We start from the raw sequence: 13,039 nt of genomic DNA, 5'->3' as shown, positions 1-13,039 counted from the left end.
GAACTGTGAACTTATTTCGACATCTTGTTGTTTTCATTTCTTGCTTTATTGCCTCTCTTTGTTAAATGGACCACATAACCTGTCTAAAAACAAAACTAGTTGGTTGGGGAATTCCTGTGTACAAAGGTAGAATTTCTAAGCTTCTTAAACTTGGTAATATCTGTTTAAAATTTAATGCTGAACATATAAGCCAAATAGTATCGGGCTACAAATGTATTAATTTGGAAGGCACATTGTTGATATAACTACTCATTCTTATCTGTGTGTAAAAGCACGTGAAGTTGTAAACGTGGTCAGGATCACGTACATTGAAATCCGAAATCTGCAGAAATGGCCTGTTGAGTATATCAATAGCGGAATGTCAGTGGTGCAGCAAACACTTCCTCTTAGAACTAGTTATACTATATGACATGAGCAAAAATCATAAATCAGATCAAGACAATTTTCACGTCATCTCTTCAAAGAATTTTCCCTGCACAGAAACAAATGTTGGATTCTTGCCGTCTTTGTTCTAAATGCTAAAAAAGTCTTCATTGGTATGCTGTTGAGACTCTGAAAATTTGCAGAACCAAGGACACTTCTAGTGGAATAGCGTTTACACACGACCATTTTATTTAGCAAGACAAATAGGACAAATAGGAAAATGTCACAGAGACTTAAGTCAGCAAACAGATGTATTTGATATTCTCTTAATTACAGAAATCTGAAGCTGCAGTTTTAACAGACAACTTAACAACCAGAAGATAACATATGTTCTATAAACCGCACTTCAGTTTAGGGTAGCTACGATGAAAACAAAGAACAGTCAAAGAAATCATATAACCACGAAAGTATAAGAGGAAAGAAAAAATGCTGTGGTTGGACTAACTTCAGACCGTGGTAATAAAGGCGCCAGAAAGCCAGATATACATGTATCCCAACAACAGTCATGTTCTTTTGAAATAGTAAATTACCCTGAATGTTTCATGTGTATTATTAATATTATTTATACCAGATTTATATAGCGCCCTTTTCATGATATACACGTTCAAAGGCGCTATACATATAGCAAACGCTGCCACACAGGGTGCGAAATTCATCCTCTTGACAAGAGGGACAGAGTGAGACAAAGCCCCCAGAACAGATAGAGAGCACTCCTTTTAAGATACAGGCCTGTCCGGCTAACTTAGCTTAGCTCTTTGCTGGTTTGTTAACGTGCTGATACACGCGAAACTGTCTTTCCTGGAAAGAACCAGTACAGGCCTCTTAGCAAGGTAGGAGACACTCAAGAACATCTCAGAAATTTCCAGTACCCGTGCCGGGATTCGAACAACGGACCTCTGGATTGACAGTCAAGTGTGTCACCACTAGACCATCGGCCCACCTATAATACCACTCTATTATTATTTTGTTTGCTAAAACATGCTAAATACATTAGCGGTGATCTTGAAAATTGAACAGTTTTCATCATGTGATCAGAGGGTACATGTGTCTCATTAACAGTTAGAAGAAATGAATGAAAATGTAATCAAGAAACGAGCATGTTATATTCTTTATATATTTTAACAATTTCTGGCTATTATATAACAATGCAAATAGTAATATTACACAGAATTAAGCTGATTAATATGACAAAACCTGATAAAAACCAACGTTATTAGATGACTCCTATATAAATCTGTTCTTGTCTGAAGCCAGCTGGGAAGGTGTTATAGGCAGATATTGAAATCTTGACGCGCTTACGTTACCCTTCAGTTGACAAGGCCTCGGTCGGTCATGGACTTTCACAGTAGCTTGATAGTGTTGATAAATTCTACAGATTGTTGACTGATGAACACCCAAACGGTTGCTTACTTGTAGCAAACATAAATCCTAATGCTCCCCACCATTGATTAGCCTGCATCAGTTGGCTTACTAAATAAGTAAATATTCAAATCACTTTTATAGCCAGTTTATGGTCTCGGTTGCCATTTTCTTGTGTATATTGAGGGGACTTTTAAATTTGCACTATGTAATGGTGCAGTATTCAGACCACAAACTACCGGGATACATTGAACGAGGCTTCCGTTTTATTATTTGATAATTAGGCGATTTTAATCATGTTCGAATCAACATGACGACATTAAGATGACTTTTCAAATAATATATCACAATACATACAATGATCATAACTTTGCTTTTTCGAACGTCTGTAAGTACATGAAATCAACATATTTATCAAGCACTTTTTAAAGGTCAAAATGGTTCTGTTTATAATGCTGCCACATTTTTGATATGAAATGAAACATCAGCTTCTCGTTTTTCCCTATTTTCGGTAGTTGTTATCTGAATGATTTGTCATAGTATTATTTTTGATTAACATAGATGGAAGCATAAGCGAATTTATAGTTTTATTTACGATCAGCTATAGCTCTGTTACTTTTATAGTCATGATATCATTCGTTTTCTCTATTTGAATGAGTTCCTTTTCTGTTCATACATAACAAAAGAAATTTGCAATAGCAAACCCTATACGGAATATTTGGATAGATCTTCATTGTTTCGCAATTTAGATTTTATAAATAAAACAACTTAGTGATGCATCATAAAATGTACAAACGGGGGTTCTTCTTCTAATGATCCGTAAAATCTGAAAATATAACTGCGGAGGCAATGCGTATTTATATCACCCGAAAAATACTTGCAGGACCTGTGGACATCGGCTTACAAACTGTTGTATCCTGTTTATCCTGAATAAAAGGTACTGATGAGGTAACATAGCATAGCACTTGTGCTATAATGGATTCCATGTTTATCTAGGCAGATACCTAGTAAGCTTGTTCATAGTTACACTTGAAAGTTCCTACCTGATATTATCCATGTTCATGAGGTGTGCTGGTGTGACATGCATCTTTATTCAAGATATCTTTTTATTTTACCATATCAACAGTATGCAGATTTATAATTATTCTGATGCTGAATGACCTTAAATTTGACCTACTGGCCTACTTTCTGAATATTTTAGCATCAGCTTTCATATTTGGACTATGTTTACAGATTTCAATACTTATGCTTTATTTTACCTTCTGACGTACTTTCTTGTTATTGATGATATGTAGGCAATATTACTCAGGTGAGCGATCTAGGGTCATCATGACCCTCTTGTTTTGAATTTGTGGTCTCTGACACTGTGGTGTTTATGGCGGAGCCATAAAAGTAACAAATTTGAGAATGATAGAAGCGTTTCAGAAGTCATGAATGTAAAATGATTTAATGACGGTAAATAATGTAATATGGCCGATTGGATTAATTATTTAATTGCAACAAACTGACAATAAAGCATATATCTTATCACTTACTTTAATTGATAAATACCCTTGGCTATTCTTGATTAAAAATTCTATTCTGGAAAAACAATGTTCCAACATGAAAAGACGGAATACCATTATCATTCACTTATATATGAACAATACCATTAACTTTGTTTACAGTCCCTGCTATTATTGACTGAAGTCAAAGTGTTGGAAAACAATGGCGAGCTATATATACGTGATAATAATGTTAAATATAAAATGGATTATTGAAGGTAAGTAAACTTATTGTGTTATTTTCAGGCTCGGGTGAATAAATAAAACAATGAAAAGGGTAATTTGACTTGCAGTAAAAAATCTATAAGACTTTTTGATGGGTTACATGTACTGTATTATTGCGTATATGATCTCAACTGGAAAATAATATAAGGCTCCTTCATGCTTGACTGTGTAAAACTATATTAATCTATGACTGGTTGTAGGTGCAAAGGGGAATAACCGGTTAAGGGTAATTGTTTTGGCGGTTATAATGCTCTGACGAGTTACCGCGTAAATAGTTACCCAAGAGCCGAATATTCCATTCTACATTTACCACAAGTGACATAGTATTTTTCTTGCATACCGTATTTACCAAATATTGTAATGACATACAATTCTTAAATCATCGCAGCGGTATTATGTTAACGTCACGTCGACATGATTTTTAGCGGCAAGTATGCATCTAGAAATAACGCTTTCAAATTTGTTCAAATATTTAACTTAATAGCATGGTTAAAACGAGATGTCACATAGCACAACTGTCTTGATTAATTAACACGCACACACCGAGTTGGTCATTCGCTGTTCAGAATAATTCGACATCACGTGCTCTAACTGAACTATTCCGCAAGACGTATTGCCATTTCCGGTCCAGGCATGTATAAACAAAGGAGCGTGACGACCTACCATTTGGAGCAATACATGCGCGAAGGAACACTTCTATCATATTAGATCTAAATTTTACAATAAAAAGATATTAGAATCAAATAATTTACAGCAAAACCGTGTTTGAACATAACATTTATTTCATTAACCTTGAAATATGATTTACAAAAATGTAAAAGATGTTAATTCCGCATGGAGTACAATTTGTCTGGATCGAACTTTAGAAAAAGAACGACGTGTCAACGGTTAGTGCTTATACTACAATTGTGATAGTAATTTTCATTGTTAAAGGCTAAGATAATTATAAGTAATATAAACAATAACATCAACAAATGTATGTCTTATTTTTCATATGTAACTATCAAATCTCTCCAACTCTTCATCATATTTAGGTTACGGCAATCATAATTACTTTTTTAACCGTCTAAAACTTTTGTTGTTTCAAAAGAAAACAACTATTTCCTTTTCATAAAATAAAACGGCTACTTGTTGATTTTTTTATAATTTATAATCAACTATTTGTTGACATTCCTTTTCAAAAATAAAACGGCTACTTGTTGAAATATTTATAATTTATAATTGTACACTCTCCGAAGAATGCACACATGTAATGGAAAAAAATAATTTTATTTTCCGAAGATTTTAAGCAACCACAAAGCATCTGCTAAGAAAATTATTTTTATATGTAGATCGATTGTGATAGTCTGCCCAGTTGTACAAATTTTTTACGATCATTTTTTTTTTGAAAAATGACATATTTTCAGGTTCTGAAATAAACGTAGCTCGACAGGCTTTGGAATACGTGTTCAATGTTCGGGAAGGGACATGTGGTGCAGGAACTGGGGACGAGTTACCATTACAGTTTGACGTTACAGCCTGGACTGAATACGCAGATACGGCCATTAGGTATCATCAAATATAATATAATGGTTGTATATCATGAGTGTAATTTTTGCAATTTATATAAACTACTTACATAAAGATCTAGCAAGAAAGTGCCACATGAAACAAAATGAAACGTTTTATTTCTTTTCCAGAACTGCAAATTTACTATCAAAAATTATTGAAATCAACAACGGGACTCTTGATTCCATGACAGATGAAACTTTCTTTCTTCTGGCGAGGAACAACGTGCACGGCGATTCCCTCATTTTTGGCTCTGCTATTGGCGTTGAGAAAGGTTTTTACAGGTTGGAGGAATTTCTTACTACAACATACTTCTTTTGACATTTGTCACATTTGAATAGTTTGAAACCAAACGCAATTTAGATTGTTCATTCTCAAAGGTAATAAAATAACGTTAATTCATTTCTCACAATGTGATTATACCTGTGAGGCTCATTTAGGTATTTTTAAAACTGATGATTAAATTTCCCAAGGCCATTATTTAATCTCAGTATATAGGTTAATCATATTTTATTGATTACATATATAACAACCCTTACAGATATATATATATAATAGTGAATAAATTTCGTATAAAATGATTGCATACTGATTTAGCTTTCATAAGACCGAAGTACAATGGCATATTTCTTCGACTATTTACAAAATACAAGAGATTAGTAACACATTATATTTAACGTATTTGACTAACGAAATGTGCTGTCAGTAACTGTTTTCGAGAAAACGACCTGCCCTTTTCAAAAGTCAGACAGAAAATTGTTGTTTGTATGAGGTAGTTTTCTTGTTTATCCTTAAATTACAGGTTCTTTCTTAACGATATCCAAAGCTTATACATTGTTCTCTTTAAATGCAGATAAGCATCATCAAATGACTTTAATTAACATCCCGTGTTTGTAGAGCTGGATTTACAATTGAATGCCATGTATAACATTTATGTGTTAAAAACTTCCATTTTAAGCTCGACTTTAACCTCGGATCCCCTTCCAAAATTCCAGTTTGTTTAGTTCTGCCCATTGTTTTCTCGTTTGGGGCAAACCCTTTACTTTATCGGGAACCAAACGCCGCTCTTCATGGAATTACACGCCTCAACACGTGTATCATTGAAGGTTCCATGTTCATCGCCGTTTGAATACATCTGCGGATGTCTCTAAATTGCTTTTTATACTTTTAGCATGTGTAAATGTTGAGTTCTGCTCAACCCGGGGCTAGAGGGCGTGGACGGTAGCATGCTTTTACACTACCGTCCATGAACAGGCTCAATCAAACCGAGCTTGCAACATTTTCGTTTTTGTCGTGTTGAGCGACCTGTGAAGTTTCCACTTTTCTCTATTTAAGAAGTATATGGAGGGCTGTCCTATTTAACCCGGCGTCGGAGTCGGCGTCCGCGTCCGGTCCGCGTCCGGTCCGCGTCCAAACCTTGGTTAAAGCTTTGATGCACTACCACCTTATCTGTATTATTACATATTAATAGAATTGCTTCAAACTTAAAATAGGTATTCATCATCATCATCATCATCATCATCCACATCATATGACACAAGGGCCATAACGCTCGCATCAACATTTCATGAGTTTGTGCCCTTTTACTTAGAGTTTTATGCTCTTCCATTCTACCTCTATTAATACTAAATGGATCTGATACAAACTTAGATAGTTGTTCCACATGGTCTCTCACATCATATAACACAAGGACCATAACTCTGACACCATTTTTATGAAGTATACTCCCCCTTTTACTGAGAAAACTAAAGCTAGTTTACTTTTATGCTTTTTACTATATTTCTCTTATTACAGAAAGGGACTGATTCCGACTTATAGGTATTGTTCCACATTACCATCCACACCATGCGACACAAGGACCATAACAATCGAAACAAATTTCATGAACTATCCCCACGTCTTGCTTAAAATTTCAGATTGCTGTTTCAATTCACTTCCACTCTATCCCTGTTATAACTAAATGGATTTGATTCAAACTTTGAATAATTGTTCCTCATCATCATCACAAGGGTAATTACTTTTGCACCAATACTTCTTTTATAATGCCAGTCCTTTTACATAGAATTTCGGGTTAATTTTGAAGCACTTTCACGATATTTCTCTTATTTTATAATTTATTTATTTTTTTTTTTTCCATTTTTATTCCACAAAAGTATATACAAGCAAGTAATACAAGTACATAGCATTTCTAAATATATATAGAAACATATAACAATGAATAAATATATATAACAGTTTCCTTTCTCACATTACTTATGTGTTTTTATAGAGAAATTTTAATAGGAAGGAAGAAAGTGTACTAAATGGTTGAAGGATAAAGTAAAATAAAGAGTTTTATTGTGAGGTATAGTGCATGGGAAAACATATTCAAATCTTGTTTAAATAAATTTACTCCATTTTTTCATTGCAAATTTTATAATTTATTTTATTCATCGTCCTCATCATATAAATATAGGTCCCTAACTCTTGCATAATCATCTATGAATTATGTCCCTCTGCACATAGAACTGTAGTTTAATTTTGTGTGTTTTTACCATATCTTTGACAAATTTGTTTTAACATATCGTTTTAAATTTGAATCAAATCTATTTATTAATAACAAATTGTTATTAATAAATAGATTTGATTCAAATTTAAAACGATTGTTCCACATTACCACCCACATCATATGACACAGGATCCATAACTCTGACACCAATGTTTCATGAATTATGCCCTCGCTTTATCTGAAATTTCAGGTTGAAGTTTGATGCACCTTTGCTCTATCTCAGTTATTACTGAATAAATTGGATTAAAACTTAAAATGATTGCTCCACATTATAAGCCACATGATATGACATACGGTGCGTTACTTCGGTAGAAATATTCCATGAATTTTGCTCCTTTTTATACGTAAATATATTGACACACTTTCACTCCACCTCTACGTAATTATATAAAGTACATTTGTTTCAGACTTAAAATATTGTCAGTAGCATCTCCCAAATTTGAGTCATTAAACACTCTAGTGATATCTCCAGCTTCCTCATATGTGCTCCGTTTCACTTCAAAGCACCAAACAGGGTTCAAATTTAGACAAGCATACAAGCTAAATGCTAGTGGAATTTGAGAATAGCTAGTGGACTTGGAATGTACTAGCTTATTTCAGCTAGTCAATAATACACCAAGCACATGTCTTCAAAGCTTGAATAAAGTTTGTTCTGCAGGTATACATTTTTCTGCATGAAAGGAATGTTACCTTTTATGTTTATAAATGATATTTCATCGTTTAACAAAACTCTGATATAATGCATGATTGCAGCTTGCATCAAGTTAACATGGAAGGATTTGACTTTAGCTTGTAAGTGGATAAAAATGGCACTAGCTATTTTAAGCTAATATTTTTTTGGGGGGACTGGCTACTTACAAAGATTAATCAGTAGGTTTTGGCCAGTAAAATATTAATAAAGTAATTAAATACTATTGTTTAACATTAGCCGGTATCTTTTCATTTCAGCTAGTGAACAAAAAGGGCACTAGCTACTTTTAGCTAGTAGAAAATGTTGCTAAATTTGACCATTGCCAAAATAGATGTGTGTGCTGTCTCCGGTGACAGCTCTTGGTTAATTAGTAATACACTTGTATAATATGGTTAGCTATACATGTACAGGATGTCTGCTGATCAGACTTAATACACAGTTTTGCGGTTTTTTTTATATTAAGTGGCACCATATCGAATGAAACATTCTAACTGACATGATGTAAAAGCATGCTTTATAATGTCAGTAAATAACCTCAAAAATATGTTTATGCAATAACTTATGAGACATAGATGATTGCATCTTTATGTAACGAACTGTGTTCTTTAAGTGATATTATGAAACTATATCTGTATGCAATTTTTAGAATTGTATTATTTTTTAATTTAAAATTATGAACAGCTATTTTTTGATAATTTAAAACAGTCTTTCCGGTCTTCTTTGGTAGTAAAAATTTTCATTGTATTTTTATTTTGTTACAGTGGCCATGAAATGTTTTGTCCATACGCATACAAGAAAAATGGGACGGTGCGGTCACATGATCTATCATTGAACTATAAATACCTCGATCCTGACACAGAATGGTACAACAGTCTGAAAATTAAAGAATGGTATCATGTCAATGTAGTAACCGATAGGATAACGTACAGGTATTGGAAATATATTACCTATGAAACTGCTGTGTTTAAAAGACGTGAAACTTGAGTGATCCATATTTTAGTGAAATATTTATTAAAAATACAACTAATAGGCCTCTTAAAGTTCATAAAGTTTTAAAATACACACATACTTCCACTGGACGGGCGCCAAGAGTCTTCCTCCACCACGGAAAGCTGGACTGACGCTTTATGACATATGACTGTGCCGGTGTGATGTTGTATCCAAAAAAAAAAAACAAACAAAAAAAAACACACACACAAAAAAACAAACTCACAAGACTTTATTAAACATCGTCATCTATCGTTAAATACATGTTTCGTGGAAAACGTCGCAATGTAGAGGAACTATTTTGAAATTATGAATTGTATGCATATAAGTTAGAGAATCAAAACTACTATGTTCAGTATGTACACAATATCGATGGCTTTGATGCACTGCAGTTCCTTAAAAATGATCTTTATCACGTTCCAAACATTTAAATAAACCTCTGTCAAACATTTGAAGTACATTTACTAAATGAGATAAGTAAGTATAAAAACCAAAGGGATTTTTTTATATTTGTATAATTATTAATACATGAGATTTTCAAGTACATTTACTAAATGAGATAAGTAAGTATAAAATCCAGAGGGATTATTTATATTTGTATAGACTAAAGTTGCTTATCAGTAATACATAAGATAATTCAAGAAGTAAGGCAACTGGAGTCTTGTATATTTCACTGTCTTTAAACAGTCTTTATATCAGTATGAATGAACTAAGCAAAATCTCTAGAGCTGGACAGAGACTTTTGAATAATATAAAGGCAGAGCATGGTAGAGTATGGTAAAATCCCTTAGGTGCTTGAAAGAGCTAAGCCTCCGATAAGCAAATCTGTTAAATAAACATAAGCAAAGTAAAATAAGCATTCTTGTACATCGCATAATAAGAAAGAAAGAAATAGAGATAATAAAAAACACAATACAGAAATATGATTCTAGAACACTATATTTTTGTCCCCTTTAAATTGAAGCAACATCCCTTTATCAGTTCATGTCAAAAGTGGTATGAGCGAACAAAACACAGAAAACAATACAAAGGTATATGGTGTGATTCTGATACACTGTAGTTTATCAAGGTATCTTCTGTCATTGGGTGCACATGAAGTTTTAACAATGTCCCGATAACACTTTTTGAGTTATTCTCCGAACAAAAGTGTTATCTATGATGTCTGTCGTGGTGTGAAGTTATAACAATATCCCTTCAATAAAACATTGGAGTTATGCTTTATACAATATAGTACTAAGTAAATCACTATAAGCTAATTAAAACGTATGCAATGTAAAGTATTGCATCGGACAACTAACCAAACACGGACGTCAGTCAAAAAGAAAGCAAAGTAGGGGTATCTTTCATATAAAATGATTTCCTTTCATAGTTAGAGTTTTGTTTCTTGTACACTCAAATTCCTCTCATTGATCTGTGTGATTCAGTAAAGTTTAAACAAAACCTCTTCAATAGTTTTGGAATTTTAGAGCTTTGTTCCGGACAAAATGTGTTACATACACACTGACGGAAAAGAGTACGGACAGACGGAAAGTGTTACCATATTCCCTCGGCGGGGGGATGAAATACTCATAAACCGTGTTACGCATATGGAAGGAAATGGGGTAGCCATATAAAAATTGTCTCTTGATACTAATAATCAATTGCTCATTTCTAAAAAGATTTATTGATTTCATGCAGTAGGTCTTTATATGTCTTTGTGAAGTCGCACATGGTATATCGTCAGTAAGAAAACATGTAACTCTAAATCTATTTGTTATTGTAGAGAAGACGACCATCAACTCCCAGAACTGAAAGAGTCCTATCCAATAGCTACACTATCTGATGGCCACTGGACATTGCCTTATTTTGACTGTGGTGGTGGTAATGTGTGGATGGTGACCTATTCATCGCCAATTTTTAGATTAGAAAAAGGATCAATTTTATTTCGGTAAAACTTTATATATGACGAGTGTAGATTTCCATACTTGATTACAATGAGACTTTAAAAAATAGATACCTTGACTTCGAGACTAGGGAACCAGGTTTCAAATTCTATTTACACATTTTTACATTGTTAAAAAGGATATAGTGGAAAATTGTTAACTTTAAAAACTCCTGTATGTAAAAGAATTATGATAGAATGCCTATAATGTATTCTGAAGCAAGGTGTAGCAAAAATTAATATATAACTTATATGTATTGATATCAACTATATTTACTCTCTTAACACTGAGGTCATCATGCACTTATTTGGGTGAATATCATAAAGTTGTGATTTGCGTATTATTAATTTCTTACATTAGAGGTGTAGCAACAATCGACATAGAACTAACATATATGGATATCAACCAATGCGACGGTAACAAAACTGATAAGTCATCTGGCCTTGATGTCTTTCGTGGAACGCATAGATGTCAGTCTACTACAAAGGTTAAATATGTTCTTATCGTAACATAATTTTAAATTTTTCTTGTGGAAAAAATATCAGTAAAATGTAATATGTGATAAAAAAAAGCTGTGGAATCATTATCAAACAGCAGACTGAATACAAATTTAGTCTTGGTCAGGGAATGGTTACAATAAAAAGAATGTGCTTCTTGTCGTATGATATTTAGTCTGAATGATAAATATTATTCATTATAAAATACGTACAATGCTTTAACTTCTCTTGACAAGTTAGCAAAACCTTAATAATTATTGAATTACGTCCAAATTATTACACAACAGTCAGTCATAGTTTATCCTATATCCTAATCTTATTTCCGTTGTACGCTTGTTGACATATATATTGTCGTGGACAACATAGTTGGGGTATCATAAGTATTAAAAAGTTACTAGTATTAAGGTTAGAATAATTATATACCAGTAAGTATATTACCAACCCGTCTTCACAACAATAATTCTGCTAAAAATACATCTGCCATGCATAACCTGGAATAAAATAGTTAATAGGGTCCAAGTCGATCAAATGATGATGTTCTCTGTCCATATTTACTTTCAGCTTTATTATAATATTCTCATTCTAGTGTATTCACAAGAAAGGGAAAGGCTTTGTCTCGGGGGCATACAGTTGTGAGTGCAGAAAGGGATACTTCTTCCCTGACAGTAATCATCCTACCCAATCATATAAGGGGTCAGAAATAGAAAGCTATCTTAGACGGTTTGGCGTTATAGAACCTGGGATGTTTCAGTGTTCTGCATGCACAGCCGGATGTGTCACATGTTTGAACGATTCGCCCTGCTTGCATTACCATAACACTATTTTGTCGATTTGTCTATTCAGTCTTACTGTGATGTCTGTGTTAGGCATTTTAACCTGTGCAGTTTTCACTTATATCAATAGGAAGAATAGTGTAAGTATAACTTGTCGTAGTTCATCACTACATAGGATCTCATAATTTTACTTTCAGCAAAAAGTGATTTGAATGCAAATATTTAAAAATATATTTCCAATACACAATGTTTGACAATACACAATGTTTGACAGACATGGAAGTGATTGTACAAGTAAAGATAATTTTTTTGACAGAAATGGGACTGATTGTACAAGTAAAGATAAACTGCAACAATTCTCTTGTACTATATCTTTTTTTATATATATATATTTGTGTTAAGCAGATAACAGGAAAGCAATTTATGTGTTAACAATACGTATTCCAATAAATAAGGGGACATTCATTACCAAACAAATTATGTTTCATCATATACAGGTTATAAGGTCAGCCTGTTTGACTT

General features: G+C 33.2%; 1 protein-coding gene across 1 annotated transcript; it reads left to right on the top strand.

The window, feature by feature from the left end:
• Positions 1–3,489: 3,489 nt before the first annotated feature.
• Positions 3,490–12,706, top strand: LOC128547597 (probable G-protein coupled receptor 158). Its single transcript, XM_053520648.1, has 6 exons — positions 3,490–3,544; positions 4,958–5,099; positions 9,100–9,267; positions 11,088–11,252; positions 11,608–11,734; positions 12,331–12,706. The coding sequence occupies exons 1-6, from the start codon at positions 3,490–3,492 to the stop codon at positions 12,700–12,702; spliced, it is 1,029 nt and encodes a 342-aa protein (XP_053376623.1). The 3' UTR covers positions 12,703–12,706.
• The last annotated feature ends 333 nt before the right edge of the window (positions 12,707–13,039 follow it).

This window comes from Mercenaria mercenaria, chromosome 1 (assembly GCF_021730395.1).
Source record: "Mercenaria mercenaria strain notata chromosome 1, MADL_Memer_1, whole genome shotgun sequence".
In the NCBI taxonomy this organism is placed as follows: Eukaryota; Metazoa; Mollusca; class Bivalvia; order Venerida; family Veneridae; genus Mercenaria; species Mercenaria mercenaria.
This window is presented reverse-complemented; position numbering and strand designations above follow the sequence as displayed.